Here is a 20,598-nt window from a genome sequence, read left to right as displayed (position 1 = left end):
GTAGCGATTTTTGGAAACGAAATCAAAAAAAAATATATATATAACCCTTTGCCGGCACTGTGTATGCCGACAGCTGTTTGCCGAGTGTTACACTCGGCAAACACTTTGCCGAGTGTTTTTAAGCCTTCGCCGTGTGCCCTAGGCACACGGCAAAGTACCGAAATCCGGTAGTGATGACTGGGAGGAGAGCACAGTGGGAGCACGTTGGGAGGGTGCCTTTATTCACTCCATGCACAACGAGCAATAAATGAGGAGTAAAATACGAAGCAGAACATCTCAAAAGGTAGGAAGCTTCATAAAACGAAAAATCTCTTAAAAATAAGACGACTTATATAAAGAAATAGAGTGAGTACTGTTTGAGTATTGGGTAAGAAGCCATCCTAGTTAATGGGTCCTACTAGGGATGTGACGATCGGTGGTGATATTTTCTAAACCTTGGTTCATCGCGCGATCAGTCCTTGGCTCTCACGATCAGCCTCCTTGCGATATAATATGGTCCCGTGATCGGCCCTTGTTGGTCGCATGATGTCCATATCTAAACTGGTTAATCATATTTGATGTCTACTAAAGTGTTTTTCTTCCCAAAGTACCTCCTCCAGCGAACAAAGCTGTGACCAACGCAGATGGATAGTGTCTCATCCCGTAGCATTAATTGTTATGGAATGGAGTGTTACAGACCGACTTGCGTCACGCGATAGATGAGATAGGGTCTACAGAATGACCAGGCAAGTGGATGATTTTGCATGTAGACTCGTAGAGCGTAGGGACGGGACAGTTTGGTAGGCGAACTTGCGGCGCATGGCGATGGGACAGGCCGGGCAACCGGGGGAGGTAGGTGCGGTGGCGTTCCACGGATGGGACAGGCATGCAGAGCTCTCAGGGCAAGTTATGATCACCCATTCTCCATGGTGCTGATCTAAGAGTAGAATATCTAGCCAGTCATGAGTGTACTAAATAGGACTTACTTGTAAATTCTCCTTCTTCCTAGTATATAAAGAGAGGAGGACCCAGTTTGTAAAGAGAAGGAAGAGGCTGGAGTCAAGAAAACTCATATGCAACTAGTTCGCAAATACTGATAACAAAATATACAGAATGTAGAACAGTTATCTTTAGGGAGACCTGAACCTAGATAATCCCTGTGTTCTTGAGTTTATCACAAAGACACACACCGTAAGCATCGTTTTCGCGCCCATCGACTGGTACAACCCAGAATCATTGTCAGGGATTAACCCTCGACAGTTGGCACGCCAGATAGGGGGACGTGTTTTGGTAGGTGTTAAAGATTTGATTGGGCTACCCATGGCCAGATCCACGGTAACCGTTGAGTTCCGTTTTGAGGAGCCCGATCACCGCGAGGTGTTCGTTATGAGATACGACCCAGATGAGCTTGGTGTGCTCCAGAAATGGGACACTTAATCAGAGTCTGAGGGCTCCGAGGCTCAACAGGAAGTTTGCATAATAGTTCATGCAACAGAGGACAGTGGAGGCTCCCGTATTCCGGGTGCTAACGATGATCCCCAGGCCATGCGCCCAAAGGGGAATCAGGTTGGCGCTGGACACGGGGACGCTCTAGCACAGCCCCAACCACCACAGCGTCGCCCGAAGGAGCTGCCACAGAGGACTCGATCTTTGGCGGTGTCATCACCAAGGATGTCACGCTGCACGAATGCCGGGGGCTTCCCCCTCGTGATATGTCGCCACTTCGCACTCGGCAGCTCGACTATGAGACCATGACACTTACATAGAATCTGTAGACTGTGTGAATGCTTCTTAGCTACCCACCGATAGTAGTACTGGAGGGTTCGCCAATTGCGCCATGGTTGCATGACCCCATCCTCCTGGTTGAGATCGTCCGACGCCAAACTATGGCAGCAAACACCACGCCCGTCGCTAGGACTGGTGAAGGTCGCGATCGCTAAGAATCGTGGTAGCCCCCATAGCAGGAAAGATCTTGTCCTCCTCGGTAACTGGGAGCGCTCAGAGATCCCCACCATGTCAAGACAACCAACCCTCTGATATGTATGACTCTCTGCACCAATGCGACCTCCCTGACGTGATCCAGAGCCAGGTGGCCACGCAAGAGCAGGAGCACCGTGCTCGGCGAGAGCAAAAAAAGGGTAACCAGCCCTACCACTTGCCTCCCTCACGCAGGGAAGCGTTAGATTCCTCCATCCCATCCCCAGGACCGCATGACTCCCCGTTGAAGAAATGGGGTGCAACGCCCTAGTCCGGATGCAAGAGGTGCCCTGGTCGTACAAGTTTCAGCCAGTCCTAGCCGAAAGTATAATGGCTCAACCAACCCTACGGAGTTCCTGTAGATCTACACCACCATGGTGCAGACCGTGGGAGGCCACGGAAAAGTCATGGCCAACTACTTCCCGACCACCTTAACTGGTTCAGCCCAATCCTGGCTTATGAACCTCCCCCGTGAGTCGGTTCGCTCCTGGGAGGATATGTGCGACCAGTTTGTCACCAACTTCTCGGGGACCTATGCCCAACCTGGGGTTGAGGATGACATGTACCAAGTCAGGCAGCGACAAGGCGAGCCGTTGTGCGACTTCATCCGGTGCTTCACCAAGCGTCGAAACACTATTCTAAGGATCACGGGTGAATCTGTGATCATAGTATTGAAGAGAGGGGTTAGAGATCAAAATATGGTCAAGAAGCTGGCCACCAAGGAAATCCGAAGCACTACCTAGTTCTTTGAGCTCGCAGACAAGTGCGCACAAGCCGCTGAAGTCCGAGAGCATTAGATTGATGCCAGGACATGCCTGACCTTCGACCAGCCGGCCGAAAGGAGAAAAAGCAGAACAAACGCAAGGAGGGACCATCCGACATCGTGGTGGTCGAGAAGATCGGACAACCGTGTCGGCGCTTAAAGAAGAGGGAGGGGAAGCAGGGTTGTGGCTACTGCCTAATTCACTGCGCAGATGTCAACGACCTGATCGAGTGTAAGGTCATGCGGGGCACTATCGACAAAAAGCTTAGAGAGCGTAAATCCAGGCACGACGAGGATGGTGAGGATGGGGCTGACCCCGGCCAGTCGGCCCTGGGGTACCAACAGGCTAATCACATGGTCCACCACATCTTCGAGGGCGCCGTGACATATTAGTGGTCCGAAAAAGTGTAGGCGACCACGCCGGGCCCAAACCCACATCTGAAGTGGTCGGAGATGCCCCTTACCTTCAGTTAGTGCGACCACACCATGAGTGTCAAGCGACCTGGTCGCTACCCTATTGTGGTCAAACCCACTATTCAGAACATCCGACTAGACCGCATGTTGATCGATGGAGGGAGCTCTATCAACCTCCTCTTCGCCGACGCGCTAGATGCCCTACAAATCCCAAGGAGCACATTGAAACTGTCTCCCCCCTTCTTTAGGATTACACTGGGCTCTTCAGCTAAGCCCTTGGGGCAAGTCGAGCTGCCCGTCACTTTCGACTCGCCACGTAACTTTAGGACCGAAAATATCCTGTTTGATGTGATGGACTTTGGGACTGCTTATAACACGATCCTGGGGTGACCAATGATGGCCAGTTCATGGTCGTCGTCCACTATGCATATCAGCGATTAAGATCCCTGGTCCAACCGGGATCATCAGCATCTTTGGCAGTGTAAAGACGGCCTTGCACTGCGATAAGAGGAGCCTCGACATGGTCGAGCTAACCCCCGGGTCACAGTCGGAGAATGCTGCGCCTAGTCACTATGCGGTGAAGGTTCACGTCACCGCCAGCCAGGAAGAGCGGCTCAAGGCAGTATGCCTTGAAGACTCCAACTCGACCAGGACGGTCCAGATAGGGGCCAGTCTGGACCCCAAATAGGAACTCACGCTTATCGCTTTCCTCCAGGTGAACATAGACGTCTTTTCATGGAGTCCGTCTAATATGCCTGGAGTCCCCAAGGACGAGATCAAGCACCGGTTGTCCATATGACCTGACGCGTGACCAGTCAACAAAAAGCATGTTGGTTCGTAGCCGATCGAAAGGAAGCACTTCGTAAAGACATCGATAAGCTCTTGGAAGCAGGCTTCATCTGAGAAATATAGTACCCAGAGTGGCTGGCTAATCCAGTCATAATCCAAAAACACAATGATAAGTAGAGGATGTGCGTCGACTTCACAAGCCTCAACAAGGCGTGCCCAAAAGATCTCTTTCCTCTACCCTGGATTGACCAGTTTGTTGACTCAACCACTGGCAGTGATCTTCTTAGCTTCTTAGATGTCCGTTCAGGGTACCACCAGATTAGCATGCATAGGTAAGATGAGGAGAAGACTGCTTTTGTGACACCCTTCGGGGTCTTTTGTTATGTAAAAATGCCTTTTGGTTTAAAAAGCGTCGGTGTCACTTATCAGCGTTGTATTTAGCTCATTCTTCGACCACAGATCGGTAGAAACGTCGAGGCGTATGTTGATGATGTGGTTGTAAAGAGTAGATCCAAGGACGACTTGGTTGCGGACCTCCAGGAAATATTCGATAACCTTTGGAAGTACCACATGAAATTGAACCCTGAGAAGTGCATATTTGGAGTCCCATCAGGGACGTTGCTCGGGTTCCTCATTTTTAGTTGAGGGATAGAGGCAAACCCTGACAAGATCAGAGTCATCAACCGAATAAAATTCCCAACCAGGCTAAAGGAAGTTCAAAAACTAATAGGACGTGTGGCAGCTTTGAGTAGGTTCATCTCAAGGCTGAGAGAGAAGTGGCTGCCGCTCTTCAAGCCCCTAAAGAAGAGCAACCACTTTTGGTGGACCCCAGAAGTGGAAATAGCCCTCCAAGATCTAAAAAGGTACCTCTTCTCCCCTCCTGTACTGTCCGCACCTTGACTAGACGAGGAGCTCTTGCTCTATGTTGCAGCTACCCCACAGGTCGCTGGCGCGGTAATGGTCATCGAGCGAGAAGGTCTTCAACGACCAATATACTACGTTAGTGAGGTCCTACACGACGCGAAGGCTCGGTACCCACAAGCTCAAAAGATGCTATACACCATTTTTATGGCCTCTTACAAGCTCAGACACTATTTCCAAGCCCACAAAATTAGGATAATCCCCTTGCTCCCGATTAGAGAAATTCTCCATAATAGGGATGCGGTAGGAAGAACAAGAAAGTGGGTAGTAGAGCTCAGGGAGTTCAATCTCAAGTTCGTCCCTCGAATGGCTATCAAGTCCCAGACGCTGGTCGATTTTATGGCCGAGTGGTCATCCTTTGAGCCCGAGCAGGTATAATGACTAGAGGCAAACAAGGACTAGACCATGCACTTCGATGGATCGTTCACGCTAAAGGGAGCAGGGGTTGGAGTGGTCTTGACCTCACCAACCGGTGACCTCCTCAGGTACGTAGTTCAATTATATTTTCTAACCATTAACAATATTGCGGAATACGAGGGACTCTTGTCTAGAATGTGAGCAGCCTCCGCACTTGGGATTAAACACATGTTAGCGATAGGAGACTCACTATTGGTTGTTAACCAAGTGCAAAAGGAGTTTCAGTGCTCTGATCCGACAATTACGGCATACGTTACCGAAGTGAGAATACTGGAGTGATGTTTTTTCGGCTTTGAAGTCACGCATGTCCTTTGCAAGGATAGCTTCCTAGCCAATGAGCTAGCCCGTCTAGCTTCTTCTCACGAACCTATCAAGTCAGAATCTTTGAAGGAAGACTCACATGACCATCCACTGCGGTCTCGGGCTAAGGTGAAGGAGATGCTCTCTTGAAAATGGAGCACCAGAGGCAACATCTTTGGAGGCAACGCCTCCTTCGATGCTGTTGATCTCGGGCGACCATCATGTGGTCACCCTGCTCGATTTAGGTATGACCTAGATGGATCAGATCTTGGACTACCTTCAGAATCGAGCAATCCCTAACGATGATGCGTCAACAGAAAAGGTCTCACGATAAGCCCGCTGATACTCCCTGGTAGAGGGACATCTTTACCACTGGGGGAGCAACAGTCTTTTACTGAAGTGCATCACTCAGGAAGAGGGGAGCACAATGCTCTCTAATATCCACAGAGGCATATGTGGAAGCCACACTTCGTATTGCGTTCTGGTCAAAAAAAGCATTTTGGTAAGGATTTTATTGGCCCACTGCCCTCTAGGATGCTTGCGAGCTGGTGAAATGGTGCGAGTCATGTCAGTACCATGGCCGATATACCAAGCGCTGCAAACTATACCACTCTTTTGGCCTTTCGCTATCTGGGGGCTCGATATCATGAGACCATTCCCTAAAGCCCCAGGTAGTTTTGAATTCTTGTTCGTGGCAATCGATAAAATCACCAAGTGAATAGAGGCTGAGCCCGTTAGGAAGATCACCGTCGCAGTAGCGATTAAGTTCATACGGGGGCTGTTAGTACGGTTTGGCAGTCCAAATCGCATAATCACAGACAACAGAACTCAGTTTGCCAGTATTGCTTTCCAGGACTACTGCAAAGAGATTAGGACCAAAGTTTGTTATGCATCGGTGTCACACCCACAGAGCAACGGACAGGTCGAAAGGGCTAATGGGATGATACTGTAAGGTATTAAAACTTGGGACTTTGATCGGCTTAAAAGCTATTCAAGATGCTGGGTGGACGAATTACCCACAATACTCTGGTCGCTGTGAACAACTCCCAGTAGAGCTACGGTCGAAACCCATTTCTCCCTTATTTTTGGCGCAGAGGCAATGCTTCCCTCCAAGATCACCTTTCAATCACCCCAAGTGGCCAACTACTCAGACGACGATCAGGTGCCACAATGAGAGGATGATATAAACTGATCAAAGAGTTCTGCAAGCATGCCCTAATTTGAGTTGTCTGATATCAGCAAAGTCTCAAACGCTATCACAATTGCAAGCTGCGGGAGCGGAGACTGGTCGTAGGCGACCTCATCCTTAGGCAAATTCAAAATAAGGCTGGTCGTAATAAACTCTCCCCTAAGTGGGAAGGGCCCTATATAGTGGTCGATGTCACCTGACCTAGTGCGATCAAGCTAGCCATGGAGGACGATCGTGAATTACACAACTCCTGGAATATTGCCCTGCTGCACAAGTTCTATGTATAGGGTTGCTCGGAGACATGCCTGTTTCTCTATTTTGCAGAACCTTCTGGACGAGCGTGGAATATAACTTGTAAGTTTTTAAAGTTCAAAAGATCAGACTCTCTGTTTTGCAGGATTCATGACAAACAATAGACCCCTGCCAAATTGTCTCTTCGACCACAGCACGCGACAACGCTCAACGGCCACTACGGGACCTGGCGACCAGGAAGTTAAAATGACCAGATGGTCGAGAGCTCTTGAACAGTGTGGAATAGCTGCTCGCGCAATGTCAGAGGTACGAACGGCTTAGGATAACGACAAGGCCATAAGTCTCCACTCGAGTCGGACGCTGGTCACTACCAAGGGACTTATTGCGCTAAGGGCTGTCCCGCGCTTCGAAAGACTAACTAACGGGAAGGGCGGAACAGTCAGGGCCTACTCGTCGTGACAACACGGGAAAAACTCTCTAAACACTCCGAACAGTGGTTCGGACTAGACAGTCCAAAGCCTGCAAAGGCTCCTAGGTGGTCTTCCAGCCATCAGCGAGGCCACCAGAAAGGGCTGAAAATTTTTCATTCTTGAAAAAGATAGGTTACAGGCGAGTCGATTACATTCAACCGGGCTAACCATCCTATTAGATGCTTGTCCTTTCCCTCTTGACTTGAGTGGCTAGAGCTAGGTTGACAGAAAGGTTCTGCCTAACTCTTGCATATCGTAAAGATCCACCACCTCCAAGAGCTCAGAAGTATGTGGCCCCTACTTGCCCTTGAACGAGTCAATGAGCCTCTTATACTCTTCTTTGGGGCGGCAGTTGGTAGCCCTACGAATCGGACGATAGCCTGCGTAAGGGCCAGGGAGGGTGACCGGTGTGAAGACCCAGCTGGAGCTATTGATCGACGTCGGTGAACCCGACTTATCCTCCTTCTGCTCCTCCTCCGCCTTCTCCTCTTCATCGGGCTCCTCCATAAGGTCCCAATCGATGTCCTCCTCATCTTCGGAGATGTTGATAATCTCAACCGGAGCAACCACTCGGGCTGAAGATCGAGCGGGAGCGGCGGGAGGAGACCCTCTCTGTAACGAGGGAGGCACGATGGCGGTCACCTCCAACCCTGCTAGAAAGACTTTGAGATTGTTTGCCCCCGGGGGCACCACAACAAGCGGAGCCAGCATCAAAGGCGACTTGGCCCTTACCAAATCCAGTAAAATCATCAACCTTCCCAGTGAAGAGTGAGAGGAGGATGCCACGATCCACAAGAAGAGATGCCTTTTTGCCTTGCAAACACATCAATGGGTGGCCGGCTAGGTAAACTCTTGCTTTTATAGCCCTTCCAGCCATTGATTCACGCCTGGGAAGAAGGGTGGAACTACCATTGAAAATGTCGCTGATCCTATCATTTACTACCCTAGGGGCTCATGGCTACTTCCCGGTCAAAACCGTGCATGCGTGGCTGCGTCTGGACACCAACACCTTAGTTTTTTTTTATACATATCTCATCTTAAACACCTCACTCTCGAAAGTACTGAGGAACCTCAACCGGTATAGCATATGAACCGCTTGAAATCCAAGGGGCAAGCATGGGGAACCGAAAGTCCCTCGACCCTGGTGGCAATCAATGTTTCTCTCTCTCTTTCTTTTTCAAGACGCTTAACCTCCCCACGTGATGTGAAGTTCAGAGTCAAACTCTAAAAGCTAAACAACGCCGACGACCACTCTCTAGGAGGACTATGTTCCCATGGGGCTTAAGTTGTGCGATCAGACCTGACCATGGCCACGAGGAAGCTTGGAGGCTACTATTAGAGTATTGAGTAAGGGGGCATCCTGGCTAACGGCCCTATGAGGGATGTGATGACCGACGGGGGATATTTTGTGAACCCTGGCCCATCGCGTGACCAGTGCTTGGCTCACACGATCAGCCTCCTTGCGATATAATATGGTCCCACGACTGACCCTTGCTAGTTATACGACACTTATACCTAACCTGTCAATTGTATTTATTGATGTCTACTCAAGTGTTTTTCTTTCCGAAGCACCTCCTCCAGCGAACAAAGTCATGGTTGGTGCAGATGGCAGTGCCCCCATTGCATAGCATTAATTGTTACAGAGTGAGGTGTTTCGGACCAACTTACGCCACGCGACGGATGTCACATGATCTGCAGAACGACCATACAAGTGGATGATTTTGTAGGTAAACTCGCGGAGTGCAGAGATGGGACAGTTTGGCAGACAAACTTGCGGCGTACGACGATAGGATAGGTTGGGGAACCGGGGGAGGCAGGTGCGGCAGCGTTCCACGGATGAGACGAGCATGCAGAGCTCTCAGGGCAAGTTGGGTTCACCCGGTTCTTCATGATGATAATCCAAGAGTATAATATCTAGCCAAGCATGGGTCTGCTAAACAGAGCCCACTTGTAAGTTCTCCTTGTCTCTAGTATATAAAGAGAGGAGGATGTGATTGTAAAGAGAAGGAAGAGGCTGGAGTCAAGAAAACTCATCTATAACTAGTTTACAAATACTGATAACAAAATTCACATAACGTAGGACTGTTATCTTTAGAGAGGTCTGAATCTAGATAATCCTTGTGTTCTTAAGTTTATCACAAATACACGTACACGACAAGCGTCATTCACGAGCCCATCGACAGGTACATCTCAGAATCATTGTCAGGGATGAACCGTCGACACATATAAAACATAAATTGGTTCTCGAATCATCTCTTCTCCTACTCTCCTCTCATCTAATAAAACCCCCTAAAATTCAAATAATTTACCTTCTTTTGCTATCCACCCTCATCCTCCAGCCTCCCCACTTCATTACCGGATACAGATATGAGACCCGTTTTACTAATATAAATAAATAAAAAATTAGAAGCAAAATTAGCGGATAATCTCTTTTTTTATCCTATCTAAAATTAAACTATAACATCACTCTGGATGTATTCATTCAAAAATGCTATAATAATACATCCATACCTCTATACCTAGTTTATAATTAATGTTATCACGTTAAATATCTGTATTTTCACTCGGATGGTCACAAAGGAACCTCACAAGTCACTAGGCCTGAGTATTTGGTTTTTTGATTCGGTTTTTTGATTTTTGAAAAAATCGATTTTCAGAATATGCAAACCAAAGTTGCTAGAAAATATTAGAAAACCGTCTAATTCAGTTTTGGGTTTTACAATTCGGTTGTTGGTTTTTATTGAAATTCACATTCTAATGGAATGTGAGATGGACTGTGAGCCATGATTGATACAGTGGGTCGATAATTCAGAGTGGACCGTGGCTAGGTGAGAATGTGGAATGTACCAGTTTTTCAATTTTTTTCGGTGTGTGGTTTTTCAAACCACAAATCCAAACCGAACACCGTAGACTGAACCGAACACCGAAAAAACCGAATTTTTGGGTTTCTGTTTCGTGTCGGTTTTGGGTTCCGGGGATTTTTTGCCCAGCTCTCCGAGTCACGATCGTTTTCCTTCCTCCGGCCACAGGCAGGTGGGACCTGTCCGGTGGGGCCATAACCAAAAGCTGTATGACTCCCCACCCACCTCACCTCCCCCACAACCGGATGTTCACTGGGCTGTGGGGCCACGTCATCAGTCACGACCCGTCTCGCTACACAGGCCCCACGACATCGCCGCCGGAATATTCATCCCACCCCACCTCACCTCCCCCACAGCCCAGTGAAGATCCCCGTCCCCACCGGCAGCGCAATGCTCCGCCTCCTCCTTGCCCCCTCGCTCGTCGCGGCGGGCGCGGGCGCTGTCTCCGCCGAGAGCATGAACGGCAGGGCGCAGGGCCATCCTCCGCACGGTCCCCGACATCCCCACCGCCGTCTCGTCTGGCGACGCGGACGCGCTCTTCTGCGACAGCTGGAGGCTCTCCGTGGAGACAGCCAACGCGGGCCCCTGGCGCGCCGTGCCGCCGCGCTGCGGGGCGTTCGTGCCGGAGTACATGGAGGGGGCCCGATACGCGTCCGACTCCGCCGTAGCCACCGCCGACTCCCTCGCCTTTGCCTCCCAGGCCGCAACTGTAGGGTTCAGTGACCGGGGGGGGGGGTGGCGCGAGGCCCGCATGGGTGTTCGACGTCGACGAGATGCTGCTCTCCAATGCTCCATACTACGCGGACAACGGCTGGGGGTAGGTGACTGGACTCTAGACCTTGCTTGCTTGGATTCACGTAAATTGCTTGTCCGTGTAATCTACGTAGATTGTCGCTGCATTCGTAAATCAACCAGTGATTGCAAAACATGGAGTTAGATGCGAATGCGCCTGATTCAGTGATTTTAAAACCTAGCATTTCTCTGGATTCTACTGTAGTGCTCCACTCTGTGGTGTTCCTTTCATTTTGATCTAGCACGGAGCACCAAGGGAGGATGGTGGGATTCCTCGTTTGCTAAGCGCATTGCTACATTGAACTCATCCTTTCCCTTTTACCGAATAAAATTTGCTTGGGTTCTGAACTGGGTTGTGTTTTGATAAAAGTCATTCTTGTTTTGAATGTAGTTCTGAACTACATTGAACTCATCCTTTCACTGCACAATGTTTAGGTGTTAGATCTCAAAGGGATATCTCTAGGTAGTTTGTGTTGATTCATACTACAAGCTTTTGTGCATAAAGATATATGGTATTGATTGGATCCTATGAGTCATATATCATTCGTTGAGTCATGTTGCCTCAGAACTTCTCTTAAATAATCTTTCTATCTCTAGTATTTTTACTTCCACTGAGACTTTGAGGTGCGTTGGGTGATCAAATAGAAAAAAGCTATCAGTTTAAAAAAATATATCGTTGAGATGCTGCAGGCAACCTTCTGATATTGGCAAGACTGCTGTACAGTAAATCAGAGAGACGAGCAGCATTAGAAGCCGAAGGATTCAAGATACTTGGGAACTTAGGGGATCAGTGGAGTGATTTGATAGGATCGCCAATGGCCACGAGATCCTTCAAACTACCGAACCCAATCTACTTTATCAGTTGATTTTATCGTTGATAGTGTGGTGGAAATAGAACTACCGAACCCAATGTACTTTATCAGTTGATTTTATTGTTGAAAGTGTGGCGGAAATAGCCATTCTTATCGTAGGGCATTCCTACCATTATTATGGTCCTGTTCCAAAACTGATTTCATTTGTAAATATTTCATTAGTCATCATTCTGGACATATATTTGGGTTAATCTCGAATCATGTTCAAATCCACTGGGGCTTGAGGCCATTGAATCTGTCCCCTCATATATTGTAATAGATTCATCTTTTCCCGTACTATGGAAAGCATTTGTGGTGATACAAATTGTGAGACCATTGAAACTGCTCTCATTTGTAAATAATCTAGTTTTATAGGTTTTTACAGTCCTTGGGATACCAAAAATCGATACAGCTATAACTAGCGGGTACTTCTTGGTACCTTTCCAAGGATGGTAAATAACTCTTTTAGTTGAAGCAGATGAAATTTCAATCAAGTATCGAATTTTTGACCCATCAGATATACATAGTGATTCTTATGTCGATTTGTGTGGTGCTTTTTGGGTAGGATTACTGTCTAACAAATGGCAGAAATTGTATTGTTATTGCAGCAGATTTAGTTTTTTTTTTTTAACAAGAATGTACTCTGCTTTTAGTTCAGCCAATTCAGTTGTTGACCTTTATCGACTACAGACCAAGCATACAGAAACAGGATTAGTTGCAGAAGGAAAACTGAACAAAACCTCCCTCGGAAAAATTCCATTGCAAGAATCTCTATGGACAAAGTAAGACAAGGGGGCTGGCAAAATGAAGAACATGCTAGCTCCAGCGCGTCAGAGCTCATCTGCGGTAAATCTCATCTCATCTCGTTTCATTTTGCAGGACCCTACATTGTGCCTTGACCTAGCATCTGTACACCTCTCTCTTGCCCTGGTTTGCAGGTGGTTTGCCGTTGCTGCGCAGGAGACCTGTGCTCCTTGCTCTCGACAGCAACCGGCCCGGCGAAGCCCTTGGTGCCTTCTTGGCTATCGTCCTCGATAATCGGTCCTTCACACCCAGCGCTGCAGTGTAGCCTCTGGACGCCTTCATCCTCCTGGTGTAAGGGGCGATCTTCTTCGCGAGGTCTTCCACGCAGCTGACGTCGACAAGCGATGTGAAAGACTGGGACCTCCCCTGGTAGTATTTGGACAGCCCGGTCCTGAGGTAAGTGAAGTAATTTATCTGTCAGAGATCATGTCACTGGTATGAAACATATTGCGAAATCAGTAGCCTACTGGCTAGATCAGGAATTGATTCATCGGCAGTGCCCTGAACTTTCAGATACCATGTTACTAACAACTGTTCAGGCTATTTTTCCCCCCTAAGGCTGATAGTAGGGTCAGAATGCTTGGTCGAGTAAATAGAAGTTTGCATTCATCCTTGTTCAAACAATTTGAGATGGAAAGTTTTGTTTTTACACAACCATACTGTGTAGTTTCGTGTTGGAACACATTCTGAATAGGCGAGATCTCCAGTTTCCAACTGCTTAATTACGCCTCGATGGAAGAATGGCATGAGCTCTGCAGGCGATGCGGAGGCTGAATGCAAATCACAGTTGCAACAGAATCATGTGATGCATTTTGTAGAGTTGGTCTTTTCAGTGCATCATTTTTTTCAGCCCATTGCACAGCGAAACGGAGCCTTATGTTGTTACCCTTGGAACCTCACGGTCACGGATCACATGCATGCATGTATGTACTTTCGTTGAGACGTGCACGCGCGCACCTGAGGGCGGGGAGGTGGTCCAGCATCGTCGACAGCTCGTAGAGCGGTCCGCCGGCGGCGCCGTCCATCTGCATGGTTTCCAACCCGGACGACGTCAAGGAGGGCAAGGACGACGACGAGACGCCACGGCCCGGCGGGGAGGAGGACGTCGCGCCGTCGCCGTCCTCCTCGTCGGTCAGCTGGCTAGACGTCGACGAGAACAGCGAGGACGACGACCCGGCCGTCTCAGATACCCCGCCGTCGCATCCGTCTCCTCCTGAACCTCCCCCGCCTTGGCGCAGCAGCCCATGGGACACCACCGCCTCGCAAGCCTCTCCCACCATGACCATCAACCGTGCGTCGCGGATCGAGCAAGAAGCAACGGCGGTAGGCTGGTAGCTTGGAACGCACGGCCCCCGTTCGCGTCGGTGCGTGCTTCCCTTTATATACGCGAGGAGGCAGGAGGAAGAGGGAGAGAGAGAGAGAGTGGATAATGGATATGCATTGCACGTACGTTTCCGTGGGCGGGAGGGTACGCACTCTCTCTCTCTCTCTGTTTTTCTCTCTCATCTATCTCCGGCAGCTGAGCCTGATCATCAACTGGATCGAGATGGATGGGTTGGCGAAAAGAAGAAAAGGAAACTGACATCTCGTCGTCATCCGGCAGGCGCTATCTAGTGATCGGCCGATCGCCTTCCGGCCGGGTAGAGGAACGGGATCGGTCATCCACCGCCTTCGCTCCCTTCTGGAACGGGTCTAGCCGCGAACGTGGACCGTCGGATCCAATATGGACGCTTCAGATCGGTCGAAAGCTAACTTACTATTGAAGAGTCGAGCGAGCGTTGCGTTCTCTCCACAGTTGCCATGCTATGAGCAACGTGCGTGTTCTTGGGTAAATAAGTATTTTCCATCTTTGTTCAAGACGTCACGCTGGTTAAATATTTTCTTATCTTTGGATTAAGTGCAGCAAGTAAATCACATCTTCGATTGTTCTATATTTGTGACGCATTTGAGTGAATGAATGCGAGGGGTAAATGGTGGTAAATACGGAGCGGATAAACTTACCTTGATCAACACAGCCTCCATCTCGATCGTGGCTGTCACTGCACAGGCTTAGCATGTCTATCTATCTATATCGGTGGATTCGCTAGCCAAAGATAAAGATCGATCCATGGAGGTTGTGCTGTGCCAACGGGCTAAGCATTCTTCACGTCCGTCCAACAAATTAAAATGTAATATGATTGATGAAAATTATTTGAAAGATAAATACACGCTATTCCCATTATATAGCCAAAATTCTAAGAATCTAATCGTGTGTGTATATATATGAAGCATATTTGTTACTTCCGGAAGTATATATTCTCACATACGTATCTCATAATATAGGGAGTATCTCTTGTGATAAATGGTATATATATGGAGCATGTGAGTATATAAGATTATCCAAGTGGTATGTATACTTTTTTAGTTGGTTTGTATATATATTTTTTAGTATATTATATTTTATGTACAAATATGAAGGTATTATCAAAATCTATTAAAATTAATGAATTGTTTTTCAATTTTTTCATATAATTCACATTGGAGTATCTTAGAATGAGTATATAAGTATACTCATAGTGATAAAGGAGTATATCTAGTTTATTTATGTGGTATATCATAGTAGGGAGTATGTACTTCCGAGAGTACATACTAGTTTTCATATATATTTTAAGAATTTAATTTTGTTCTCAAATAGATGTCGTTTTAGATTTTCAAAGTGGTATTTTATTAGAGTGCATATATTAAAAGCTATTAGAAAGTGGAGTTTCGATTTAATGAGTGTGGTAGATTGGTAGCTTATATGTCATTAATTGAATGTGAAAGAAATCGAGATGGGTAAAATGTCATGTATGAATTTTTTTTTGCAATCTTATTCTGTGTGTTGAAGGCTAAAACGACATCTAAAATAGAACGGAGGTAGTAATTGATAGGGAGAGATTTAATTTCAAGATGGGATAAAGGAGGAAAAAACAATGAAATGAAATGGACATCGTCATGTTGGCAGAAAAGTTCTTTCTAGCTAACGCATTTACATGCTTTTGACAACATTTTGCACATGTAAACTTACCGGTAGATAAGTTTTTATGCAATTTGACTTACTTGTCATCACTAAGTCGAATTATATATATATTTTTTAGGTAATGAGTAAAGTAAAAAAAATGTACGCATGCACTCTCTGATTGTTACATTGTTGGTTAATTTTCTTGGGATCGATAGACATATGGTTAGCTTATTGTTCTATCATGTTATGTTGCTTTCCTAACTTTCTGCCTATATATATTTCGTATTTTTGCGTTTAAAACACTACTGGTAATGACTAGCAACACCCCAGACGGCCGGCCATCAGCCAACGCCAAATGCTTGTTCCTCCGTGCGTCTCTCTCCCACTTCGATCGGGACTGACCTTGTAGATAAAGAAGAGCTCAGCCCCCTGCAGGAAAAGTCGACGTTGATCTCTGTAATAAACGTTGTGATCTGAGGCGCTGATCGAGCCCCCTGGCGAAGATAAGGAGTGATCTCCACGAATAAAAAATCTGAAAACGGTGGGCTTTTCCCTCCTCTTCTTTCCCCTGGATGGGGCGCCGTTTGGTTTCTCCAACTTCTATAGGGCAGCGGTGATGGTGGCTACCTGCTGACTTCGGTGAGGCGTGCAGCCGCCTTGCAGCACCTATGCATAGTTACATATAGTTGATGACTCTTATTCCATAGGTTGTTCACTTGTTTGGCTCTCCGTAATATGTTGTTCACTTGTTTGGATGTCTGTAATATGTTGATATCGTAGGTACTTTTGCACGGACAGTGTCATTCTTCATCTCTGATATGTGTTCGGACTTGTATGTGATAATCTACTCTAAGTAGTTACCTTGTTTGGTTGTCTGTAATGTGTTGTTCACACTATAGTAGAAATGGTCATCAGTACCGGCTCAAAAGTGCCATCAGTAACGGTTTTTGAACCGACACTGATTACTCGGCACTGATAATAAGTATCAGTGTCGGCTGACGAATAAAAACCGGTACTAATGTAGAGAATATCAGTGCCGATTTTTAGTAAAAACCGGCACTGATATTATCCATATCAGTGCTGGTTGTTTATATTGAGCCAGCACTGATAGCCGCTCCCCCTGTACAGAATGTAGCCTTTGCCAACAACAGTACAAATAATATCACATAAAGCACATGCACATATAATCATCTCAGCACATAATATATCACACACATACATAATTCATTATCATCTCATCTCATTCATGCATACGTAACAATGTTATTTCACATGTCATTGACTACAGATCATAACTAATTATAATTTGCAACAAAAGTTCATAATTAACAGAAGTATACAACAAAAGGATAAGAAATGATGTCATTCAATTATTCTTGTTGACCGAGGATCCTGAACTACGTTTTTTGCCTTTTGAAAAATTAGATAACAAACTCCATGGGTCTTGTGAAGGGACAGCTTTGTCCGAAATACCCCATTTGGGAACATGGTACCACCGGACTCTGGAATGACTTGGTCATTGATGAACCCGCAGAGTTGTTCCTGAATTACGTTGATTGTCTGCGGCGTGAGGATACCTGTTTCTAGCTGGTGGTCCTGCAATTACCAGAATTGAAGAAATCAATCTATTTGAACACTAGTAAGAACTGAAAATTAAACATCAATATCTATACAACTAACCTCAGCTTTGAGAATGTCACTATAATTGCTTTCGGTCCATCCATGCATGAAGTCACATACATAGTAACCACATAAATTATTGCCCTGGGTTTGAAACTTATAAGAAAAGTCTGTTACGATCCTCCATTCCTTCCGGAACGGAAAGTGACATCCTTTCCTCTTGATGTAGCGCACGTACACCCTGTACGAGTGTGATTATTGACCGTAACTAGACTTAGATTCAATCAATTTGAAGTTTACTAAAGCGTTAATGAAATAATTAGTTCATCATTGTAACACATCTATGTCGGGTTGGTATTCAGCTACTGGATTTTTTTTTCCGTCGAGGACAATGATACAGCTGTAGTCAGTCTGGATGACAAAGAGGGCCAGTGAAATCTACACATATGTCACCGTAGGTAATTAGTCGTAAGTCCTAACGTCGTGAGGCTAAAAAAGAGTTGTACAAACATGGAATAAAACACGTACCCAAAGTTGTAAGGTAGAAGTATGTATTGCTTTAATTGGTACGTTTGAATAAATTGAAGTGCATAATCCTCGGTTTGATATGGCCTGGTTTTGACCGTCGTCTGGTTTATCTTCATTGGGTCGAGGAATCCTACATGAGTGATTCCCTTTTGACCACACGTATGTATCTCCATTCTACATACACAAGAAGTTAAAACATTCAAATTAATGGCACAAGAATATATACTGTGAATGGTACATGTAAGACACTTACAGAGTCCACAAACTTAAGAGCTGAACGCTGAGGGTGTTTGGTGGTACAGTTGATACATTTCATCGAAATGAATCCAAACTTCGCCATCCCCGTGGAGGAAATCACAATGTCTGTATTTAAACACGAACATTTCTCTATCGGCCTTCGACTGTTCCAAGTACCAGGCATAGAATCTCCGCATTTGGGTTGCTAGCTCTGACAGGGACTCGACCAGTTGTTCGCCAAGCTTAAAATGCCATACAATTTTTGCCTTTTCAACCTTGGACTCTTCATAAAGCACTTCTTTTGTCAGTCCAGCCGACATTAGAAAGTTTCTTTCTAATTCTTCCATTTGTTGTAGCGCTCTTTGTTTTTTTACCTTATCGATTGACGTCTTCCTCATCTGGCTTTTACCATGATGCGGGCGTAGTTAGATTTTTGTGGTGAAGGCCTAGGTCTTGTCATCAAAGAGTTAAGAAAATTACCGACCACTGCTGGATCCATAGGAATCTTCTCTGACTTAGTACGTTTGAAGTGTGCAGTGACATCGGCGCTCACTTTTCTTTTGGTTTCCTCCTTAGTTAAATCATAAGGCAAAGGAGATACCGGCTTCTTAGATGCTGACTGTCGCTTCTTAGATGCTGCTCGTTGCAATAATGAAGTTAATTTCTGAGATGACATCGACTTCAGAGCTTATGTAGGTGCTACCGGCTTCTGCAGTGGGAAAGGCGGTTGTGGTGAAGGGGTTGGTGATCTTCTTGGTAGCTGTGGAGGCGGCGGCGGAGGAGGCAGAGGTCCTGTGAGTGCCTGTGGAGGCGGCGCCAGAGGAGACGGAGGTGGAGATCTTCTTGGTGCCTGTGGAGGTGCCGACAGAGGTGAAGATCTTCTGGGTGGCTGTGGAGGCAACGGCAAAGGAGGTGGAGAGCTTTTGGGTGGCTGTGGAGGCGACGATGGAGGAGGCGGAGATCCTCTAGATGCGTTCGATGACTCCGAACTAGACCTAGACTCGTATGTGTCTTCGCCAAATAATATATCGCGCTTGCGCCATAGAACGTAATGGCTTACGTTTTTCGAGAGCCTCGTTTCCCACGCCTCTCCAGGGTAATCCAGCTTGCTTTTATGGTACTTATGTATTACAGTGTCCACATATATCCTGGCGTATCTCTGTGGTATCGGACTACCGTTGAAGAGGATCCCTTCCACCCATTGCTCAGCCAGACCCCTAGCCACTGTGGTGGGAACACACAAGACTGCCATGACAAGCTTGCATGGTGTGCTTTTTGTGATGTCGTCCACGAGGTGACGGATTGAGGCTTCTCCTGGAAGCCCCATGGATGCGCAGCTGCTCCGGGGACCACCATGGCTTGGCACCAAAGCATTCTCTGTGACGGCTAATAGCTCCTGCCTTGCTTCCTGCTTGGCTTGCTGCATAGCTACCAATCATTTGCTTCATGTCTGTCATCCTTCTCTCCTCTGCAAGTTCTTCTTTTAGCATGACCATCATTTCTGAAATAGTTTCTTTTCTTTGTTTCTTGTAAGTGTCGGCATTTTGTTTGAATTTGACCTTCCAAGGCCTCAAACTCTTACCGCGTGTGCGACCATTGTGCTCCCTGTTTTTCAGTGCCAGTGTTAGCTCATCGTTCTCCCTGTCTGCCTAGAAGGAGCTCTGGGAGCACTGGGCGTGGGCATCTCTAATCTTCTACGTGACTTCCAGTTCCCGTTCGCTTTTGAAGCATAAGGTTCCATCAGGCGCAAGAGTCACCCCTCTCCCATACAGGTAGTTCTTTGCTCGTGGAATCAACTCAGCCGTCACAGGTGTGACACCACTTTTAGTTACGTCTTCTTCCATCTTCTTCCACTAGTCAAGTTTCCTAACGTACCCACACGAGCCAGTTCTGTGGGGGTATATGTTCTTCTAGGAGTTAGTCTTGTTTTCTTCTCTTATCTTTTTTGCTTCCTTCGAATCCTTGTACTCCACAAAATCATTTAAAAAATCTTTCAGTGTTGGATAATCATCCCAGTCTGGCGTTGGACCCTTCAAGTGATAATCTCTGTACAATTTACCTTTAAAATTCTTAAAAATTCTGCCCATTATGACTAGGGCCTGATGCTTCACTCTGGCCATGTTGCATCCTTTAGGATACTTGAACTTTTGCGACAACTTTCCCCATATGAAATCCTTGATGGTATCGGGAACCGCCCACTTGTCACCTCGTTTGCCTCTCCAAGTTCTGTAAGTAATTGCGGCGTGGTCCCTTACGGGACACCCGCATGCTGTCTTGAATTGCCCGAGTACATGTAGTGGTTTTATGGGCTCCCCAGCTGAATCGACCTCCATGATGACAAACTGGCCTTCAAGCATCTTGCTGGGACCTTGGCCATGCCTCGGTCCTTCGAATGACTGACCATTCAGCACAGACTCAGTGGTCGGACCCTCCAGAGCATCAGTGGTCGGACCA

At 46.8% G+C, this 20,598-nt stretch overlaps 2 protein-coding genes and 1 pseudogene across 2 annotated transcripts; 2 read left to right on the top strand and 1 right to left on the bottom strand.

Moving 5' to 3' along the window:
- Positions 1-2,330: 2,330 nt before the first annotated feature.
- Positions 2,331-2,699, top strand: LOC133930094 (uncharacterized). The gene has a single exon (XM_062376797.1). The coding sequence runs from the start codon at positions 2,331-2,333 to the stop codon at positions 2,697-2,699; it is 369 nt and encodes a 122-aa protein (XP_062232781.1).
- Positions 2,700-10,240: 7,541 nt separating this feature from the next.
- Positions 10,241-11,153, top strand: LOC133930093 (acid phosphatase 1-like; annotated as a pseudogene).
- Positions 11,154-12,667: 1,514 nt separating this feature from the next.
- On the bottom strand, positions 12,668-14,236 carry LOC133931257 (protein OXIDATIVE STRESS 3-like). Its single transcript, XM_062378106.1, has 2 exons — positions 13,742-14,236; positions 12,668-13,175 (listed from the first exon to the last, which is right to left on the bottom strand). The coding sequence occupies exons 1-2, from the start codon at positions 14,063-14,065 to the stop codon at positions 12,876-12,878; spliced, it is 624 nt and encodes a 207-aa protein (XP_062234090.1). The 5' UTR covers positions 14,066-14,236; the 3' UTR covers positions 12,668-12,875.
- Between the last annotated feature and the right edge of the window lie 6,362 nt (positions 14,237-20,598).

This window comes from Phragmites australis, chromosome 10, assembly GCF_958298935.1.
Source record: "Phragmites australis chromosome 10, lpPhrAust1.1, whole genome shotgun sequence".
In the NCBI taxonomy this organism is placed as follows: domain Eukaryota; kingdom Viridiplantae; phylum Streptophyta; class Magnoliopsida; order Poales; family Poaceae; genus Phragmites; species Phragmites australis.
The sequence above is the reverse complement of the archived record's forward strand: the minus strand, read 5'-3'. Positions and strand labels throughout refer to the sequence as shown.

What these genes read in the sequence shown, in the direction of transcription:
- LOC133930094 (XM_062376797.1), top strand. Translation starts at nt 2,331, where the DNA reads ATGGTGCAGACCGTGGGAGGCCACGGAAAAGTCATGGCCAACTACTTC.
- LOC133931257 (XM_062378106.1), bottom strand. Translation starts at nt 14,065, where the DNA reads ATGGTCATGGTGGGAGAGGCTTGCGAGGCGGTGGTGTCCCATGGGCTG. An exon ending in TGCTGGACCACCTCCCCGCC is followed by an intron (nt 13,176 to 13,741) that starts CTCAGGTGCGCG and finishes TACTTCACTTAC; the next exon opens with CTCAGGACCGGGCTGTCCAA.